The 21,529-nt window shown below is 31.5% G+C and overlaps 1 protein-coding gene across 5 annotated transcripts in view; it reads left to right on the top strand.

Annotated features, from left to right (window-relative positions):
• The window catches only part of LOC117169422 (protein decapentaplegic), a 208,222-nt gene that overhangs the window by 137,091 nt on the left and 49,602 nt on the right, over positions 1–21,529 (top strand). For 4 of the 5 annotated variants that reach the window (XM_033355793.1, XM_033355795.1, XM_033355792.1 and 1 more), the window contains one exon: positions 17,283–17,518. The exons of the other annotated variant lie outside the window; for it this stretch is intronic. In XM_033355793.1, coding sequence (XP_033211684.1) covers positions 17,473–17,518 — 46 coding nt within the window. In that variant the 5' untranslated portion in view covers positions 17,283–17,472. The remainder of the gene's footprint in view (positions 1–17,282; positions 17,519–21,529) is intronic. 5 annotated transcript variants of the gene reach the window in all.

Below are 21,529 nucleotides of genomic sequence, written 5' to 3'. Positions count from 1 at the left end.
AATGCATTATTATATTTGAGAATATTTGAAATACTGTCAAATGTTGCATGAAAAAATGTAACTTTTGGATTTTCCATTATTCAAGAAAATTCAAAAGGTTGTTATGATAATCTTCTAGGGCATTTAGAAATCAAACTTTTTCTTCTCTTGCCATTTTTCCATATAGTCCGTTAATTGGCTTAAAAGGTTCATTTTCGTGTGGTTTTTGAAATTTTTCAAATGCTATAAGTCTCATAATTTTTTATTTTATGAAAAAAGCCATTAGATAAATTGTTCGACTTTTTAAATACTATGAATAACCGTACAGAGAATTCTTGAATTAAAAAAAAACGGTCTCAAAAATATTCAAGAGGCGCACACTTTTTGAATGTATATCCATGATGGCTGGCTAACGAACCTAACCTTCAGCTTAGGCCACTTAAAGAGTGTACTAGAGGCCAATCTAATAGCATTATTTTTTCAAAAGTTATCGTGCTGACAGACAGACAGGCATAAATACATACAGACCGACAGACAGACGCATTCGTAAAAACTTATTTTCCGGATTTAGGGTGTTTCAAAACGTGGACATTTGACAAAAACTGAGGGGAGGGGGCGGGTTGTTAAATTTTACACATATCTAGTACCTTCTTTGATGAGAATGTGAAAAAAACCATTTATAAAAATTTGTTTGCTCTACCTTCGGTGAAAAAATGTTATCTATTTAATTTGGCTTAGCTTATGTCGTGTGTCTCAAAACGTGGACCTTTTGACAAAAATTAGGGAGGTCAAATTTGATACAAATCTAATACCTTCTCTGATGAGAATGTAAAAATGATTTATTTTTCACGAATAATTTTTTGATAGTTCTGTTTTTAGTTTAAATCATAAAAAAATAGTATAAAAAACATAAAAAGTTAAATTTTTTGGAACCCCACACATGAGGCGAAAAAGAAATTAAAAAACAAAAGTTGTGGTAAGAACCCGAGTCAAATTATCATATTGTCCCTACTTTGCGGCTGTTTATTCTACTAGCTCCTACGTAGCCACTCTTGAAGATATTTTTTTTTTTCTATTTTGCTTCTGTATAAGCTTCAGCTCCTACATTGAAGGTCTTGTCTCTATATTCTTTAGTTTTACCTATGTCTGCTTTAAAGCTCCATATTCTCCGTAGAATTTTTAAATTTTCTTTTAACGCTTTTAAATTTTAACGCACAAAATATGTGGCGTCATTGCCTCGACTCCTGCGCCCTCGTGACAGATATTTCGTTGTTTTCTCTAAAATTCCATCATCACAGTTCGTGAAAGCTTTTTTTATATTTTAATGTTAATGACGTTTATCATGATTAAGGCCAAAACTGCGCGTCCTATCAAAAAGTGGCTAATAACAAATTTGTAGACCTTTTCAAATGCACAATTTTTGTATATTTATCTTTTACAGTATTTTGCACAGTCGTTTGGCCGAAAAATGTAATGTTTGGATTTTTCATTATTTCGTATGCGGTCAAAATTTGAATTTTCGATTTTTCAAAAAAATTCAAAAAGTTGTTATGACAATCTCGTAGGGCATTTAAAAAGCAACATTTTTCCTCTTGACTTTTTTTCATATCGCGCGTTATTTGGCATAAAATGTTCATTTTCGTGTGTTTTTTGGAATTTTGGAAATGCTGTAACTCTGGTAATTTTTGATTTTTTGAAAAAAGTCATTAGAATAAATTGCTCGATTTTTTGAATACTATGAATAACCATACAGAGACTTTTTGAAGTTTGAAAAAAGTGGTGTCAAAAATATTCAAAATGTGCCCACTTTTTGAATTTTCATCCGAAATGACTGGCTAACGAACTTGACCTTTCGTTTAGGACACTAAACGAGTGTACCAAAGGGCAATCTAATAGATTAATTTTTTCAAAAGTATTGTGTTCGCAGACAGACATACATATAGACAGACAGACACATTCGTAAAAACCTGTTTTTCGGATTCAGGGGGTCTCTAAACGTGGACATTTGACAAAAACTGTGGGGAGGGGTCAAATTTTACACAAATCTAATACCTTCTCTGATGAGAATGTAAAAAATAAAGAGACGGAAAACCTTGCTTTTTGACCGCCCTACAAGATTACCATAACAGCTCTTTTAATTTTTTCGAAAAATCGAAAATTCAAATTTTGATCGCACAACAGATAATGAAAAATCAAAAATTCTATTTTGCGGTCAAACTACAAAAAAATCTACTTTGTTACAAATTACTTCTATATTACACGTAGTTTTTGTTTTATTCGTAAAAAAATAACATTAAACATGAAAAATTACATTTTTGGACAAATGGCACAAGCTACGGGAAAAAATAAGACAAAAATTGTTCAGTTAAAAAAAAGCCTCAAATTTTGTTATGGATCATTTTGTGATGGGATGCGTAGGTTTTGTTTTATTGGTGAAAAACAACATTAAAAATAAAAAAATTAAATTTTTGAATGGAGGACATAAGCTATGAAAAAAATTAATAGAAAAAAGTTGCTCTTCCAAAAAAGAGTGAAAACTCATCCGAATTTATCATCAATCATTTTTTAATAGGAAGCGTAGTCTTTGTTTTAATCGTAGAAAATAACGTTCAAAACAAAAAATTTAATTTATATGAAAAGGTCACAAGGTACGAAAAAATAGTTAATGGACAAGAGTAGTTCACCCAAAAAGGATATACTGATTTGTTATTAAACATTTTTAGAAAAGGCGAGTAGGATTTCTTTTAATCGTAAAAAGTAGGATAAAAAAAAATAAATTAAATGTTTGGAAAAAAGACAAGATACGAAAAAAATGAAAAGAAGAAAGTTTGTTCAACCAAAAAATATCTAAACCTTTGTTATATACTCTTGTCATAAAAATATATTAAAAATAAAAAAATTATCTTTTTGGAAAAGGACGCTTGCTACAATAAAATTTTATTTAACAAAATTTTTCTCCTAAATTATATGTTTCTAAAAATTTGTTTAGAACTGCCTTACGCTAAGATGCGTATTTTTAATTTAAATCGTCAAAAATAACATTGAAAATAAGCCAAATAAAATGTCTGGAAAAACGACACAATTTGAAATAAAATGTTAAATAACAAATTTTCTTTTACTAGAATGCGGACTTTTTTCATTATAAAAAGAAGACAATGAATGTACTTTTCCCAGGTGTAAATATTATATATAGTTTATATATAGTCTGAAGTATACTATATATAATATTCACTTTTTTGAATACATTTTTTGCATAAAACAAATTATTATTATATATAAAACTTCACACTATATATAAACTATATATAATTTTTCCGCCTGGGTTGTTTCAATAACAATGCATGTTATGAATTGTAATCATATAAACTTATTGAATTGATACATTTTTCAGGGTAGCTGAGAATTAAATTGAATTCAAAATAAGAAACAAATGTTACAGTATTCATTAAAAATAAAAGGAGTACTTTGTTTAATAATATCTGAATATAAGCAGTCACAGACAAAGGTGCAGAAATAAATATAATATACATTTGATATAATAAAGTTAAACACACTGTAGAAAAGTTCGCATTTTCGACAAACTCGAGTGCGAAGCACGAGATACGTGGTCAGAATCATTAAATCCGAAAGAGCTTTAACAAAAGAGAATTCACAATTACCAAATTACAGTTGTCGATAATTTAACACTTGATTTTAAAAGACCTGCGCACAAATGTGGGGGAAATACAAAGACCGAGCGCGTAGTGCGAGACAAATATATTATCAAGCGCGAAGCGCAAGAACCAACAGTGCGCGCCCTAAGTGCTTTCAAACCGCACGCGTTGCGTGCGATGAGCATGTACCCTCGCTGTGGCCAGATTTCCTGCATGGAGAACAAAATAGAATCAGTATTACTAAAAAAAGTACTTCGAGAGAAAAAAGAGAATATTTTGAAATGCGTGTACACAAACCTAAGCCAATATTAATCGTATTTGTTTCTAATGTAGTTTAGTTTTAATTGAAATAAGTAATGAACTTTAATTCGCTGGATGACGTAAGCAATCAATTATAATGCTTAAAATAATAATACAATTTATTGAAATGAAATAATAGGCTTGAAATAGGAGTGCAAACAATGAAATGTTGATTGCATATTGTAGAATACAAAAAATTAGTACGAAGCATGCGTAGCACCAAGCCTAAAGCTGCCTGGTTATCATCTTCTGAGTGACAGTGTAGTCTAATGTAGTTTAATTGGGCCACGGTGAATTCCATGATATCGTGTGTCAGCCTTTGCACAGCTGATTACAGAGGATGCGTCTTCGAGACAAGTACAGAATTGTAGGTTTTATTTCAGGGCAGACGTATTTTAACTCAGAGACCGTTTTACTAAATTAAAAATTATATCTTGTCTCTTAATTTTCAAATTCTCGGGAAAGCCGCTTCATCGAGCATTTTAATTTTAAATAGCAGTTTCTTCGTTCTCTTTCCCACATCTTTATTTGTATTATAATTGACCTAATACCTACATTTTCAAATTCATTGCAGTGTTTCAAGGAACTATCAATAATTACTTATAAAATAAAATAATTTAATACAAAATATGAAGAAAATAATTCATTCTTCAGAGTTATGACTAACACAGAAGTAAATATATTCAAAACTTAGTCATATATTAATTCACAAATGAAAACAATAATTTAAAAATACATTTGTAATTTAATAAAACTTCACTTAAAATATATAATTGAAACTCCAACCTGTCTGAACGGGTTTATTTCTGCATATAATGACAGGGTTTCTACTAACTAGGAAAACCGGGAAATGGTCGGAAATTAAAATAAAACCGGGGAACACTGGGAATTAACCGATAAAACAAAATTCGAGCTGGCAATTACATTTAAACTTTTAGAAAATGTGAATTTTAAAAGATTTCAAGAGAATCAAAAGATTTTCTCACAATTTTTGGGAAAATTTTTAATGAGTTTTATTTTTAAAAATTAGTTTTAAGAGAATGTTTTAAAACATTTCACAAGATTTCCAAAACTGTCATCTGAGAATCCGCAATATTTTAGGGGAATTTTTCTAATTATATAAGATTTTAGAAGGATAGAATTTAGAAATTTATGTGAAATTTAAAAAAATTGTAGGAAACATTCTTTTTCACACATTGTGCGAAAAAGTGTTTTTTAAAGATTAAAAGTTTAAAGTTTAAAAGATGTTTGGAAATTCTTTTCTTCGTATAGGAATTTCGCCGTTTCACTTAAAAATGGAATTGGTGGGTTGAAAATGAACTTGGTTGATTGAGGATTCGTCTCTTTTTTAAAAATTTGACTTTTTACGTTGAATTCAACTGTAATTTGTAGAAAATGTATTATTTTTTGTTAGTTATGTTTTTTAAGGAAATTATTTTTTAACTGAAAATTTAACTATTCCATTTTTTCTTTTTAGTTCAAAGTTGTTACATTTTGTTAAAATTTGTTTGTTTGGTTAGAAAATTAATATGCTTGGTTGAAAATTGATCTTTTTCTGAAAAACTCAAGTTAATTAGTTGAAAATGATTTTTTTTCGTTTGTAAATTTCGCATTTACCGACTGAAAGTTGAACTTTTTGGTTAAAAATGGAACTATTTGGTTAAAAATTCGTCATTTTTGGTAGAAAAGCCATCTACTTGATGGAAAATTCAACTATTTGTTTTAAGATTAACTTTTTTGTTGAAAATTCGTCAGTTCTCAAATATAATTTAAAACTTGTACAGATTTCAACAAATTATAAATCAATCGGCTTATCGCGAACACCAAATACATTGAAAATGATGTATAAGACTTATTTACCAATTAGAATACCAAAAATAGTTGACCAAAGATATTGCTAGAAAAAGCAGTATCTGCCATGTTAATCAAATCTGCTTAAATAATGATACAACGAAATTGCATTGCATTTTCCATATTATGTGTAAACAAATTTTCTGAATGATTAAATGAAGAAAATCACCATCGTATGCCGAAATGACTAAAGCAATTGTAATCTAATTGTATTCATTTTAACTCGACACCAAAAAATACAAAAATATTTTTTTAATATTATAAGATATCACAATACTTCAAAATACATATATGAAAACCTTCCGTTAAATATATGTTATTCTTGCTTCTAGCAAGGGAAGATTTGGTATCTAGAACCTGGGAAATACCGAGCCGAGAAATAACCAGTAATTTGGTAGTCAAAAAATTAGTTGACTCCCTGAATGAATTCGAACTACGTATTATAGTTTTCATAAAAATTATACAAATTTGTTTCAATTAGACAGCTTTCCAATGAGCTTTCAAATTCCTCCTTCAGTGAATTTGAAACATTATTTCAGTCTTTCTTAAATTGTTTTCCAAGAAACGTGATATTTATGTTTCGATTATTCTCTAACCTTTCCAATTATACTTATGACTCTCTACCTAAAAGTTTTCTCAGTTTATTGTGCTTTCGATGCTATAGTTCAACAATTAAAAAGTTGGCATCATTCCCAAAAGATCTTTGCTCAGAAAAATATTTTTAAAAAATAATTTTGGGTTACATAAAAAATAAAATTAATAATCTTATTTGTTTGGATTATTCTTAAATAAAATGCCTACAATTATGAAGGCAAATAAATATTTACCTACAAATTTCAAAATATATTGCAGGATGCAAAAATTTGATAAATTAATTATCAATATATTTATATAGTTATTTACAAAACAAAATTAATTATAAAATGTTAAGAAAAAAAATGTATTCTACAGGTAGCCTTTACTCACATAAGTAAAAAAGGTTTAGATACTAGAAATTTTTCTTTGTTATCCATATATTCATATTTCAGTGAAGTGGATTAAAAATATGCATCGCTTTACCTTCAATCTGACGCTCACACGTGTATTACTTTCGTGTTAGAGCGAGCATAATCTATTAATGAAAAAAGATAAGCTTAATCATTTATTCTGTGTGAGAATGTTATTAATAATATATTGACTGTGGCAGCATTTCAAGAGACTCGTTTAGTAGTCGATTATTGGATTCTCTGTGTATTCAGCGTTAGGTATGCCAGCTATCCATTACTCGTAATGCGCGCCGTGCTGTCTGCCCAATTCCCACTTCCCACTTGTTAATTCGACATTTACGCCATTTCCGCTTGGAGACTCACTCAGCTAGAGATTTCTTAGTAAAACCCACGCCACCATTAACGACTCTCAGAGAGGTGGCACACCGCCGTCAATGATGAGTTTGTCTGAGCCCGATTCTCATGGATTGATGCTCATAAAATCTCAGCTCTTTTAGCTTTTTCCCAAGTTCTTTGATATATTTCTTTTGTTTTTCAGGAATTCTCTCTAATGTTCCAAATTTTTCAACTAAGTTTTAGCAATTGATTAACACTTTCTAGAATTCATTTAGAATCAATTTAAACATTTATTTCTATAGTTTAAATGATACACTTGAATTTTTCTCCAAATGTTACAAAAGTATGAAGTTTGGTGTGAATTTTCCATTTGGCATTATACAATCTCTTAGGCTGGATGCCAAAATTTGCATTTTTTCCGGGTGCTAATTTTTTTGGAACAACTGTATTTTTTTTATTCTGGATTTTACACGCTTTCGAAAATAAAAAAATAAAAAAGTTAGCGGCTGTGATTTTTTTGGAAAATGAACATTTTTTATGTAAAAAATGTGCCCGCTGTGCGAGTACATTGTCATTGCGCGCCACGCTACCATTTTTTTGAAATCTTAAAAATATAGTAACTCAAATCGCAATCTGTGATTTAAAACAGTGATGAACCACAGTTATAAATTTGACTGAAATTGTTTTTTAATTTGTTTTTATTGACGGTTCACAAAGCACCTGCGGTTTTGACTTACATTCTGATTTCGATGCTTGCGCTCGACAATTAATTAATGCAGACGGTTCTCTTTTTAAAAAAAGTATGTACAAAAAGTGGAACGAAATATAAGAAGTAGACATGTTTTTTGTAATAATGTCAATGAAAAAATATCAGATTTTTTTTAATTTATCAAACAGAGATATTAGGCCATAGACTTTGATGAAATTAGTTCAAAGTTTTTAAAAGAGTTTTAGAAATCTTTGTTTACGTTTCTGGTAGATGATAAAAGAGTTGCAAATTATCCTGATGACATTTTTAAATTCCATACAAATTAAAAAAGTTATATGCTATTCAACATTTTAAAATTAAGAAAAAAACTATTTTTTTTATAGATTAAGAAATTCCAATCTACATTTTTGCTTGATATCAAATATATTTCGAAATCAACCCAATGAAATTTTCGGTTTGACCAAAATTCTAAAAGTTACGTCATTTTCAAAATTATGCATTTTTTAAAGATCCGTATGTTTCAATCGTGGTTTTTCGTGGATTTTAACCAAATTTACAAATTATCTTAATGACATTTTTCGATTAGACACACATTTAAAAATGTCTAGATAATTAATAACCAAGTAAAGGTTACCACATATATTGGCATATTTCTAAATTGCAATCAAAAGATTTACAATCTCTTTTTCAAACTAGCTACAAATTTTTGTAGATTTGACTTAGAACCGAGCTTTGACCTAATGTGGAATCAAAGTATATGACCTAATATCTCTGTTTAGTAAGTTAAAAAAATACTTCGATTTTTTACATTCTCATCATTTATGATGGAGAAAGTATTAGAATTGTCTGAAACTTTACACTACAGTTTTTCAACGGATCTCCACGTTTGGAGACCCCCTGAATCCGAAAATAAAGTTTTTACGATGTCGTCTGTCTGTCTGTCCGTCCGTAAACACGATAATTCTCGAAAAAATGAACGGATCAAATCCGTCTTTGGCACACTTTTTTTAGGTCCTAAAAGAAATGACAAGTTCGTCAACCAACCATTTTTGATAAAAATTCAAAAAGTGGGCGCATTTTGAAAAAATTTTAGACCATTTTTTTCTGAATTTGAAAATTCTATGGGCGGATATTTATAGTATTATAAAGGGCAAACAATTTATCCTAATGACTCGATAAAAAGAAAATTCTCAGAGTTATAGTTTTTTAAAAAAATTTTAAATCATACGAAAATCAAAATTTTAAGCCAAAAAACGCACGATGTGAAAAAAAGTCAAGAAAAGAAAAACATTTGTTTTTGAAAGCCCTATAAGATTATCGTAACAGAGTTTTGAATTTTCTTGAAAAATCAAACATTAAAATTTTGATTGCAAAAGGAATAATTAAAAATCAAAAATTCCATTTTGTCGTCAAACTATGTAGGATACGAAAAAAGATTAATTAACAAAAATTGTCTTCCCAAAAAAGATCTACAATTTCGTTAAGAATCACTACTTGATAAGACGCGTTTTTTTTGTTTTATTCGTGAAATATAACATTGAAAATAAAAAAAAATAAAATAAAAAAAATGTATGGAAAAACGACGAAAGTCACGAGAAAGCAAAAAGATTGAACAAAACTTATTTACAAATGTCTGCGGAAATCAAGCGCTCAGCGCGAGAGTCACGATAAAAATGTGTGCCTCAAAGCCTACAGAGCTTTGAAAAACCTAATCTTTGACTGTATTGAATTAAGTAGACAATTCAGAATATGAAGACGCGTTTAAATACTGCCATCTAAAAGAGATATTTTTAATAAAGTTTGATTTAAGCATTACAAATGCAAAGAATAAATATCCGAGCGCGAAGCGCGAGGTTCCCCATTATCGAGCGTTATATAGGTTCTTTGAGCATCGTCTTTAACAACAGATTGAAAAACAGTTTCTCCAATTTATGACTTTAGTTCATTAGGGGTTTAAGATTCAAATCAGTTTTTGGATTTAAGTTACTATATTTATGATACTTGAAAAAATCTAGTCGAAATGCAGGCACGGAGAAAAGTGGTATGGTTACAGTTACACGCTTTTATCTCCAGTGTTGGTAACTACTACGTTATTTCTATCTCATCCTCGCTTAATTGGTGCCACTTCTTTTTCGAATATTTGGGTAATCTCATGATATGGTTGTCACAACTACAAATTTTCAGCTGCAGGATTGTAGCTGGCACAACCACAGTGTTTGGATCTGATCCATTTCTGATTGATGCGCATACATGCGCATTCAGCCTGCACCAAAACACGTAACGCAGGGTCATCCTTCAGTAAAGGGCTGACATACTGGGATCTTAACAGTGTCTAAACAATGCAGAATCAAGGAAAAATTTGGGCAAAATTTAAAGAAATGTAAGATTTTCTGGCATAATTTCAGACAATTTTTTCCACATATTGGAAAAATACGTATCGCCTAGTATCCTCTAAAAAACAACATATTGCGTCCCCAAGAAATTCTGCAATTATAATTTTAGGACCTGCTTGATTAAAAATAGATTCAGTCTTGACCAAACAGTATATAGACCTTATGACTAGTCTCTTATACAAACAGCTATGTGATTGTAGGAACCACAGTTGCAGTTGGCCAATATTGTACTTTTTTGTGGTTGTTACATAATTATTTATGGATATTAGGACCATACACTTTTCTCCGTGCACATTAAACGCACAAAAACGAGCGTAGCGCGCAATGAGAGAGTTCTTGCGCAGCGGGAATTTCTTTCTGGCGCTAAATCGACGTGTTGGGTTTCGTTTTCTATAGTTCAGATCAGAACATTGGTATTGTTCCGTTTCTTCTAAAATATTGTCATTTAAAACGGAACATTTGTAATTTCTTACATAATGAAAATTCTTTTTAAAGTATTTGAGTGCTAACTAGTGTTGCCGTTCGAGAAGAGGAATGGCAAGGAAAAAGTCTTGGAACGCAAGGAAGGATAGCGCGAGGCCTCGCGTTTCGAGGCAAAACAAGGCGGACAAATTTCAAGGCCTTGCCTTGGCTTTGTCTTGGGGGCTTGAGTTTCCGCCAGCAGATGTGGATATTTTCGAACCACCTGCGATAGACTAATAAATTAAAGGTCTCATAGGATGATTGTAGATGCGAGTAATTACAAAAACCCCATGTTGTAGTAATAGATATTACTTCATTTTAATATTTAAGAAATAATTTGTAATAAAAAATTATAATTAGTAACAACAAAAACTAATTAATAATATTTTTTTCAATTCTTTCAATTTTTTTTAACTTAAAAATAAATTATTTCAAAAAATTTTTTCCAAAATTTTTCTTCCATACAAATTTTATCCAAAATTGTTTTTCATACAATTTTTTTTAGTAATTCTTTGTTAATAAAATTTTTTTCCTACAATAATTTTTAATGAAATTTTTGTTTTAAACCATTTTTTTCAAATTTTTTTTAACCAAATTTTTTTATATTTTTTTCCAAAACTAGTTTTTTATCATTTTTTCGCAAAAACTTGTTATTCAATTAGTTTTTTTATGAAAGTACACATTCAAAATAAATTGACAAACAATGTAATAGGAGATTTTTTTAGAAGATCGACTTTATTTATTTTCAGAAAAAATCGCCCCCATTGCATTAATTAAAATTTTTTCACATTTTTCCTGTGACTTACAGAACTTCTTTTAAAAAAATTTTTTTATAATTTTTTCCAAAACTAGTTTTTTATCATTTTTTCGCAAAAACTTGTTATTCAATTAGTTTTTTTATGAAAGTACACATTCAAAATAAATTGACAAACAATGTAATGGAGATTTTTTTAGAAGATCGACTTTATTTATTTTCAGAAAAAATCGCCCCCATTGCATTAATTAAAATTTTTTCACATTTTTCCTGTGGCTTACAGAACTTCTTTTAAAAAAATTTTATATAATTTTTTCCAAAACTGGTTTTTTATCATTTTTCCAAAAAAATGTGTTACTCAATTAATTTTTTTCATACATGTTTGTAATGCAAGTATAAATTTAAAAAAAATGGCAAACATGTAAGGGGGGATTTTTTTAGAAGATCGACTTTTATTTTTTCCAGAAAAAACCGCCCCCTTTGTATTAATTTTACAAAAATTCACATTTTTCCGTTGGATTACGGAAGAAGACTTTAAATTATATTATAATAAAAAACGCACGAGAATTGTGTCCATTAGGCCAAACGTTATAGATGCTTAAAGAAAAGATGATGCTTTTTTTGAAGTACAAAGCACACAATTAAAATGCGCACAAGTTCTTCAGAATTTTTTTTTAATCAATTGGAAAAATATGTGGCGCCTAATTTTATTAAAAAACTTATTTGGGCCCCGAGAATTCTGTCACTTCAAGCAAGAAACTAGGAGCTGTTTGATTTGAGATGGATTACGTCTGCTTTATACATTAAGCGTATTCAATTTTTCAACTTTTTTAGACACATTACATATCCCGGAAATCGTGAAAACTTTCAGATTCCAAATATTATATTTAAAATATCGTTACTTCAAAAATTTAAAAAAAATGGATGCGTATATTCGTCCAGCTTACAGAAAAGAAACGCCTGCTGAGAAGGGCCGGGGAGGCTGGCGTCTCAGATTACGGGATTTTCGGTAAACGCTGAGAAGGGTCAGGACGAGTAGAGCCTAGCTCTACTATCAGGACAGTGTTTTCATTCAATGCTGATTTTCCTACATCGGGCAGTGCAAACTCAAGGTGGCAAGAAAAGTCCAAGCAAGGCAAGGCCTCGCACTTCGAGGCCTCGGCATTTTCAAGGAAGACACAAGACGATCAATTCAAAACAGCACGTAAGGCTCGTCTTGTCTCGCCTTGAAAACGTCGGGGCTTCGCTCGACGACAACACTAGTGTTAACGCCCAAACAAGTGATGTAGTTGTGTGCCTATGTTCAAACCTAACATCTAGATGTTAAGGGTTAACATATTTTATTTTTAACTATAGGACAACAATCTCGATGTTCAAATTGAACAACTGTAGATCTTAAAAAGTGAGATGTTACTCTCTAACACCAAAATGTTCAACTGAAATATCCGAGATATTACATGTATGGTTATGTCTACGAATGAAAAAAAGATAAAGGGTATGAAATGTCAATCAGATGGTAAATTCAGTCAAGTTCAGGTTATGTTCAATATTTTTAATTCAAAATGAAACTTAAGATCATTGTTCCCTCCTTTAGGCAGAAAAAAATCGTTATCCAATTTTATCTAAGGATAGCTAATTTTGATTCTTTGGAAATGTTCCAAAATTGTAATATTCCATGATTGTAATATTAAAAATACATAGCCGTCAAATATAGTCGTGAAATTCCATTGCGCTATGCGCATGCGCTTCAACGGATTTAACATCTGAATGCGTTTCAGTTTAACATACAAATATTTTCACGCCTAGCATCTCGAAAAGATAGCAAACGTTTGGCATGAATATCTGCATCTTAGGTGCTACAATCTTACCTTTTGAACATCTACATTTAAGCATTCATTTTTCTCCGTGTAATGATTACTGATGTATCATGATAATATGACAATATATATAACATATATAATCGCGGCCATGCAGGTTAGTATCTTTATACTTATTTTCAAACTCATCGTGCGCGGCTCGTTTCGATCGCAAGTTTGAGCGCGCACTGAGAAAACTGTTTGGCTGGAACAACAAACATTTTTTTGCCATAACAGAATCATTTTGTTTCTCTTCGTGCAACAAAACTATTTTGTTGAGCCAACAAATTATTTTTGTTGAGACCTTTTGTTGACTAAACAAAACAGTTTTGTTAGCATAGCCAAATTTTTTTGTTCAGTGAATGAAATTCTTTTGTCACCCCAATACAATATTTTGTTCGTTTAACAAAATTTGTTGGTTACCCTAATAAAATACTTTTGTAAGGTCAAACAAATCATTTTATGGTCTTAAATAAATTTTTTTGTGTCTTAACAAAATAGTTTCATTTCAAGTTTCATTTCAAAACAACATATAATTCGATAAATTTCATTAAATAATAGAAGTTAATTTATCTAATTATATTCAGTGATCGAAATAAGTTACTCAGAAATAAAAGTCAGTTCAAATTTCAATTGATATAATTAGCGAATATCTTTGCTAAAAAAAAGTTTTTTCTACAACTGATTCAAGTTTTGAGAGCACAAAATCGCCATATCATTGTTATAAAAAATACCATAAATTACAGATAAATGATTAAAGGTATGGAATTGAAATATTAAATATACAGATTGAATAATCGGGAAATCCTTGTATATTGTCCTCAAACGCATCTTGATGAATAACGTGCTCTAAGAAAAAAAATATAAAGTTGTATACTCTCTGCGATAAATAGACAATTAAACTATTTTATTTACGAGCTATTCACAAGTATCAACGTTTTAAAACTTGCGTTTACGTATACATTTTAGGTTAAGAGTTGGATTCTTACTTTAAAGGTGCGGATCAGGCATTGCAGATCGCACTCCTTGTATCAAGATAACGGAAAACGCGACTTCACCGGTATTATCCGCCATAATGGAAATGAACTGAATCACGCGTGCACGTGATCCCCTGAACGATTTCGCATGCGCGGTTGCATATTTTGTTGGTCTAACTAAATAGTTTTGTTGGCTCAACGAAAATTTGCTCAGAACAACAAAATATATGGTCCTTAACAAAATAATGTTGTGCTAACAACCAAAATTTTGCACTGACAACAAAAACTGCTCAACAAAATGATTTTGTTGCAATTATTAATTTTTTTCTCAGTGCGCCTGGGCTGAGCGCCTTTTTAAATTAAAGGTCAAGAATCGACAATTTTAATTTACTGATTGTGAAGTCTCTTTTTTTAAAGCTCATTCGACTTTAATGAACACATTCTAATTACGTATTTCGTGCTTCCCACTCGATTTTGACAAGAATGCGAACTTTTCTACCTGGATATGGGACTGCTTATTGAGATATTGCAAAATAATGTAAAAATGTTACTGCTCATGATTGCATTAATATTTGTTCCTAATTTTGCACTTATTTCAATTTTCAGTTACCATGAAAAATGTATCAGTTCAATGCATTTGTATTATTACAATTCATAAGATACATTGGTATTTCAAGGATATTTCACAACAAATTTTTACATTCTCATCCGAGAAGGTATTAAATGTATATCTATATGTCTGTCTGTGAACACGATAACTTTCGAAAAAATTAATATATTAGATTGCCCTTTGGTACACTCGTTTAGTGTCCTTAACTAAAGGTCAAGTTCGTTAGCAACCCATTTTGGATAAAAATTCATAAAAGTGGGCACATTTAGAATATTTTTTAGACCACTTTTTTCAAAATTCAAAAATTATCTGTACGGTTATTCATAGTATTCAAAAAGTTGAACAATTTATCCTAATGACTTTTTTCAAAAAATCAAAAGTTACCAGAGTTACAGCATTTACAAAATTCCAAAAAACACACGAAAATGAACATTTTATGCCAAATAACGCGCGATATGAAAAGAAGTCAAGAGAAGAAAAATGTTGCTTTTTGAATGCCCTACGAGGTCATCATAACAACTTTTTTAGTTTTCTTGAAAAAACAAAAATTCAAATTTTGACAGCATACAAAATAATGAAAAATCTAAAAATTACATTTTTCGACCAAACTGTGCAAAATACGATAAAAGATAAATTCACAAAAATTGTGCATTTGAAAAAGATCTACAAATTTTTAATCAACCACTTTTTGATAGGATGCTTAGCAAAAAAAATGTGCCCGCTGCGTGGGCACATTATTATCATAACTTTTGTCTTTTAATTTCTTTTTCGTCTCGTATTTGGGATTTCAAAAAATTTAACTTTTCATGTTTTTGATGCCATTTTTTCATGATTTAAACTAAAAAGAGAACTATCAAAAAATTATTCGTGACAAAACATTTTTACATTCTCATCAGAGAAGGTATTAGATTTGTATAAAATTTGACCTCTCTAGTTTTTGTCAAAAAGTCCACGTTTTGAGACCCCCTGAATCCGAAAAACAGGTGTTTACGAATGTGTATATTTGTATGTCTGTCTGTCGTTATGTTTGTCTTTATGTCTGCTTTTCTGTCTGTGAGCACGATAACTTTTGAAAAAAATTAATCTATTTTATTGGCTTTTAGTACACGTTTTAGTGTCCTAAGCTAAATGCCAAGTTCGTTAGTCAGACATTTTGGGTAAAAATACTTCAAGTGAGCCCATTTTGAACATTTTTAAGTATACATTTTTTCATGATTCAAAAATTCTGTGTATAGTTATTCATAGTACTTGAAAAAAATTTATGTGTAAAGTTCAAATCATAAAGAAAACATTGGAAATGAGCAAATTCAGTTTATGGAAAAACGACAAAAGTTGCAATAAAACGTTGAATAACCAAATTTTTTCTTAAGAATGCGCATTTTTTAAACGGGATAATGAAATTTCGTCTGTTTTAATACCAATGCAAGTTACGAATTACAATAATATACATTTATGGGAATAATATAAAATTTCCTGGATAAACTCGAGTGCGAAGCACGAGATACGTGATGAGAATGTGCATTATCGAGCGCGACGCACGAGGTAAATACATTATCGAGCACCAGACGCGAGATAAATATATTATCGAGCGCGAAGCGCGAGAACCAACTGTCGCGCGCCTTAGGCGCGCTCAAAATTGTGAGCCGCGCGCCCAGTGCACGATGAGAATGTGCCCGTAAGCGGGCAGATATTTTATTATTTTTTTTTTTTTAGTGTACGAATTTTGTCTTTTCTTTTTTTTTTACATTGCGTCGTTTTTCCAAAAATTTTATTTTTTATTGTTATTTTTATTTTTCACGACGAAACAAAAACTACAGATCGTATCAAAAAATATTAAAAATCAAATCTGTAGCTCTTTTTTGGGTGAATAACTTTGGTATAGTTGTTTTCATCGTAGCTTTCGTCGTTTATTCCAAAATTTTATTTTTTAATTTTAATGTTTTTTTTCAGGAATAAAATCATGAAAACAATACTCAAAAATTTTCAAAATGCTTTAACTTGCAAAACTTTTATTTAAAATCACTGACTAACGAAAATGTCCTTTTTTTGCACCCTTTAAAATTGTGCCAAAGCACAATCCAATCCGATTAGTCTTTCAAAAGCTATCCAGTATACATACGAGAGCGACGACGACAGACAAGCAGACTACGTAAAAACTATTTTTTCTGACTCAGGGGACCATAAAACGTCAATATTTGATGGAATCTACGAAATTCATTTTTCACATAAAACAAATACCTTCTTACTGAGGTGTGAATGTAAAAAGCAGTCAAGAACAAATTTAGTTCATTTGAACTTTCAGTACATTAAGCAGGTTCATAAAAGTTGTTATTTATATTTGTACTAGACTTTTAAATAATTGATTCATATTGTTTAATTTTAACCTAAATGAACTAAATGTTTGTTTTTGTTGCAGGTAATGTACAAGCCACTTTGATCCAGAAAATTATATTGAAGCAAAGCAAGTTCTACAACGATTGCGTAGATTTTGCAAGAAAGCTCGGCGTAAAATTATTCTGTGCAGGATGGTACTACGTGACCGGATATCTGTTTGAAAATAGTAGAAGAAGTATAGTATATGAAGTCACGCACACGGGATTGCATCAATGTGTCGAAGAAAATTATGTTTCCAAGTCCGAGAATCCATTGTAGGTTCGTACAACGCTACATCCCTTCCTTCTTCGCGAAACTCTTGCATTTCCTTTTTACCCAGAACAATATCATTCGAAGTACAAATCGTAATGTAAGTCTGTTTATAAGATTGATTCTAAATCTAGTAGTGGTTCCTGGTAGTTATCCGTCGCAGTTTAGAGACAAATTGCTCAGAAAGCTCACTTTGTGCTACCAGAAAACTAAATCTATAATTTGCTACACGATAATTATAGTGGAAGTAATAAGTTTGTCACAATATCGAAACTTCTGTTTAATTTGCATATTAATTATATTATATATATGTGCGTGTGTGTGTGTGTGTGTAGAGGGTGGACACGCTGAGGCTTACCAAAAAGTATGCAACCCTACTTACACGCTAATGCTATTCTTATGGGAGTGTATGCGGGGTTGCATACATTTTCGTAAGCCCCAGCGTGGCCACCCTGTATATATAGTCAGTAACGTCTCAGTAATATCCTAGTAGCACCACGGTAAATCACACCTATGACCACAGAGCACGCTGAAATTACAACGGCAGGCCGGCGAAACCCTCGTGTGTCTTGTGAACACGAAGCGACCCAAGGATGATAGCTTTCCGCATCTATCTCGCAAGTGATTTGGTATATTTTTGGCACGCGGGTATGGCTTTAAGATTACGAGCCAGTGATGATTTCGCATCTCCGAGAACACCGATTACAAGAACAATTACTTTAATTGAATATTATGCGTACAGTCGTCGCAGCTCCCTTTTAAAGTCTTGACACCTCTCCTCCTTTTCCTTCTATATGGCAGTGATGTTGTAGTCGCCCTGAGCCGAGAATTCGATCACGAATATAGTTCGTTTCTCGAAGTCTTGAAGAACGACACCAGACCTCGAGTGTGCAACGGATGCTGTTATCCCTAAATCAAAATACCAGAAAATTCGGCACTTCTTGTTTTGGACAATTGACTCTATCTCTCTCGGAGCGTTTGGCAGAGCATGGTCGCGGCCTACACCGTGCGAGCGACAAAGACGGCAATAAACACTCTTAGGGCCACATTATGCCTGTAGATAGATACGTTGTTCCCGCGTGAGTGACACACTCGGATAGTATATGTTCTAGTTACTCAGCGTGTGCAATACACGCTCCACAGTAAAAAATAATAATTCCAAAGTGATACCGAAATCAATATCATTTTGATATGCAATTAAAATGATAACGATTTCAATAACATTTTGATCAGGTTGAGTGAATGATCGACTTTTGAGATCATAATGATCTGATTCGGGATCATGTATGAAGTCAAGCCAAGATGCCATTTTGTTCAGTCAAAAAATAAGATCAAATTGATCCGAATGGACAGATCATTATGATCTCGAGAGTCAAATGCTCGCTGGAGCAAAATGTTCTGCAACAAAATTAATGTAATAATGAACTCACATGCAAGTCAAAAGCGTAATAATTGCAAGGCGGCATTAACTAGAATAGAGTGTTAAATATGTCCTTACTATAAATTGTGGTTGAAAGTATAAGAAGTTTCTGGTTAAAAATTTTCTATTTAATGTTACCAGAAATTGGGGTTAATGTATCTAGAAGTTCTGGTAAGGTTAACCAGAAATATTTGCTAGACAGTTTTCTGGTATCTTACGAACACAACGTTGTGGTCAACATAACCAGATATTCTGGTAAACTCAACCAGATGTTTTGGTAAGCTCAACCAGATATTCTGGTAGGCATCGATTTTCGAATTTCGATACTCTTATACCTTCATGGAGTCTTCCTAACCCCTCTGAACTTGCATGAACCACATGTTACATATTCCCAAAAAAAAAAATAATTTAAAAAAATTTTCCGACAACAAAGTGCAGCAACTATGTTTTGCTTCACTAAAATTTCGTCTCTATAATCTATATATGAATATATGTAATAATAAATATTATAAATAATTAATATTTTCGAGAATATTTTTCAGACACCCAAAAACTATGTGCTTAGTTTGGAAGTATTCCTGTAGCACTGGTATTAAGACAGATAACGCGAAATTTCTTCTTATAACACAACTAAATTCACGCTTCACTATAATTATTTATACTTATATAACTAAAAATATAATTTAACAAATCGCGATTGTTCGAGAATTGGGAATTTACGCCAAATCTTCAATCGACGCATACACTTAAATGACATGAGACAAAAGATAGATTTCTGGAAATCGACACATGATTGCGACACTTCTGTTACCAGAAATATTAACCATTATAGTTTTAACCAGAACAAATCAACCAGAGTTCATCAACTAGAATTTTCTAGTAATATTAACCATAATTTCGGATTAAAATACCTAGAAATTTTTTTACCAAGCGCGTCGAGTAATTTAACTAGAACTTTTTTTTTAGTGTAAAACTTTCGCATCAGCTTTTCGGCTGGAAACAATAAGAACCACGAAAAATTCCCTTTTTGTCTGTTCTCAATTATTTTTTTATTGTATACTAGTTTAATATAAGTATAACATGACAAAACGGCACGCAGCAACCGTTGTTCAGATAATTCAGAATTATCTGGATTTACCTTTCATAATCAGCGTTCTTATTTTTGTACTTGCGAAATTTATTATCACTGTCGTGTTTGTAATACCAATCAGAAAGAGTCCGGCTACAAAAAATTACTTCCTATTAGATTCAAAATTCTGTTAAAATTAACGTGGATGCTGCTTCTGTTATTCGTTCGTCAAGCTATTTTTCATGATCAATCGTTTATTCCTACGATCACGAGATCATACATTCTAGGTATCACACGTTTGAGATATGTTTTATAATTCTAATAAAGGTACATAAAAATTGAAAATTCATATTTTCTAAAATTATCTTTCGATATTATTTTTCTTACTATTGACTGTATTAATTCATTACTCAAATCATTGATTAGTCAATCTTGAATTTTTTTTCATCTGTCTTATCTGAGATTGACAATTCATTCATTCAATTCAATTATTTCAATTATTCATTCATTATTTATTAGTATGAAAAGAACTATAGATTAAATAATGAAGTGCAGCATCGGCGAGAAATAACGAAGTTTTTGATGAGTGGCGAACAGCTGCTAACCATGCATACTGCGTAGGTCAGAGATTTGTCTGATCGCGCGGACGTTACCGGGACTCCAATGATCATAGAAGACTGCTCGAATTCGATACGAATTCTACCATGAATCCCAATGATTCCCTGCGATTCCACTTGGAGTTCTTACGGACTGCTGCGAATACTTAACAATTCCCATCAAAAATCATTGGACGCGTACGAATTTTCCATTTTGTTGAAACGATTTCACGAATTCGTGCGTTCATTGACGACTTCCTACTTGGATTTTTATGACATACATTGCTTTAACAAAATTCATACAGATTCCGATCTGATTTCTGACGGAATAATTCGTGATTTTTTTAGTGAGATGCCCCTCAGGAAGATCACTAAAGAGGCGTGAACAAGAACTGTTTATTCTTCCTGAATGAACTCTCCCTGTTCTAAATCCTCCTCTTTACCTCTCCTTAACACCAGCATTTTTTCGAAAACGTGCTGCTTGATTGTCAACAGCTTTGACTTGTTCAGTGTGATTGTAGGTCCTCAGTTCTTGGGCGAAGTTACGCACGCTTTACGTGAACGGTCTACCAGATGTTATGTAGTCAACCACAAACTGAACATGGGACGCATTCTGTCTTACCCATCCAATCCTCTTGTTCAGTTGAAGCAAGCGTCTTTTGGTCTTTTGATACATCATCGCTTTCACTCTTCGATTTTAATCAGCCAAAGCTCTCGCAGGACCGTAAACTCAACAATTAATGGTCCAGAGGTTGGACTCCTCCGAGATATCCTCACTAAGGGAGGCATCCATTTCAGCCAGATCTTGGATCATTGGAGGAACCTGAATTTCAAAGTTTCTCCTTGTCCTGACATCGCGATCATCTCTCAGAAGATGTCTGCTCTTCGCGTTTGGTTTTAATGTCGCTTCCTCATCATCATCTGCAGCTTTTTAT

Source organism: Belonocnema kinseyi, chromosome 3 (assembly GCF_010883055.1).
Source record: "Belonocnema kinseyi isolate 2016_QV_RU_SX_M_011 chromosome 3, B_treatae_v1, whole genome shotgun sequence".
Classification (NCBI taxonomy): domain Eukaryota; kingdom Metazoa; phylum Arthropoda; class Insecta; order Hymenoptera; family Cynipidae; genus Belonocnema; species Belonocnema kinseyi.
This window is presented reverse-complemented; position numbering and strand designations above follow the sequence as displayed.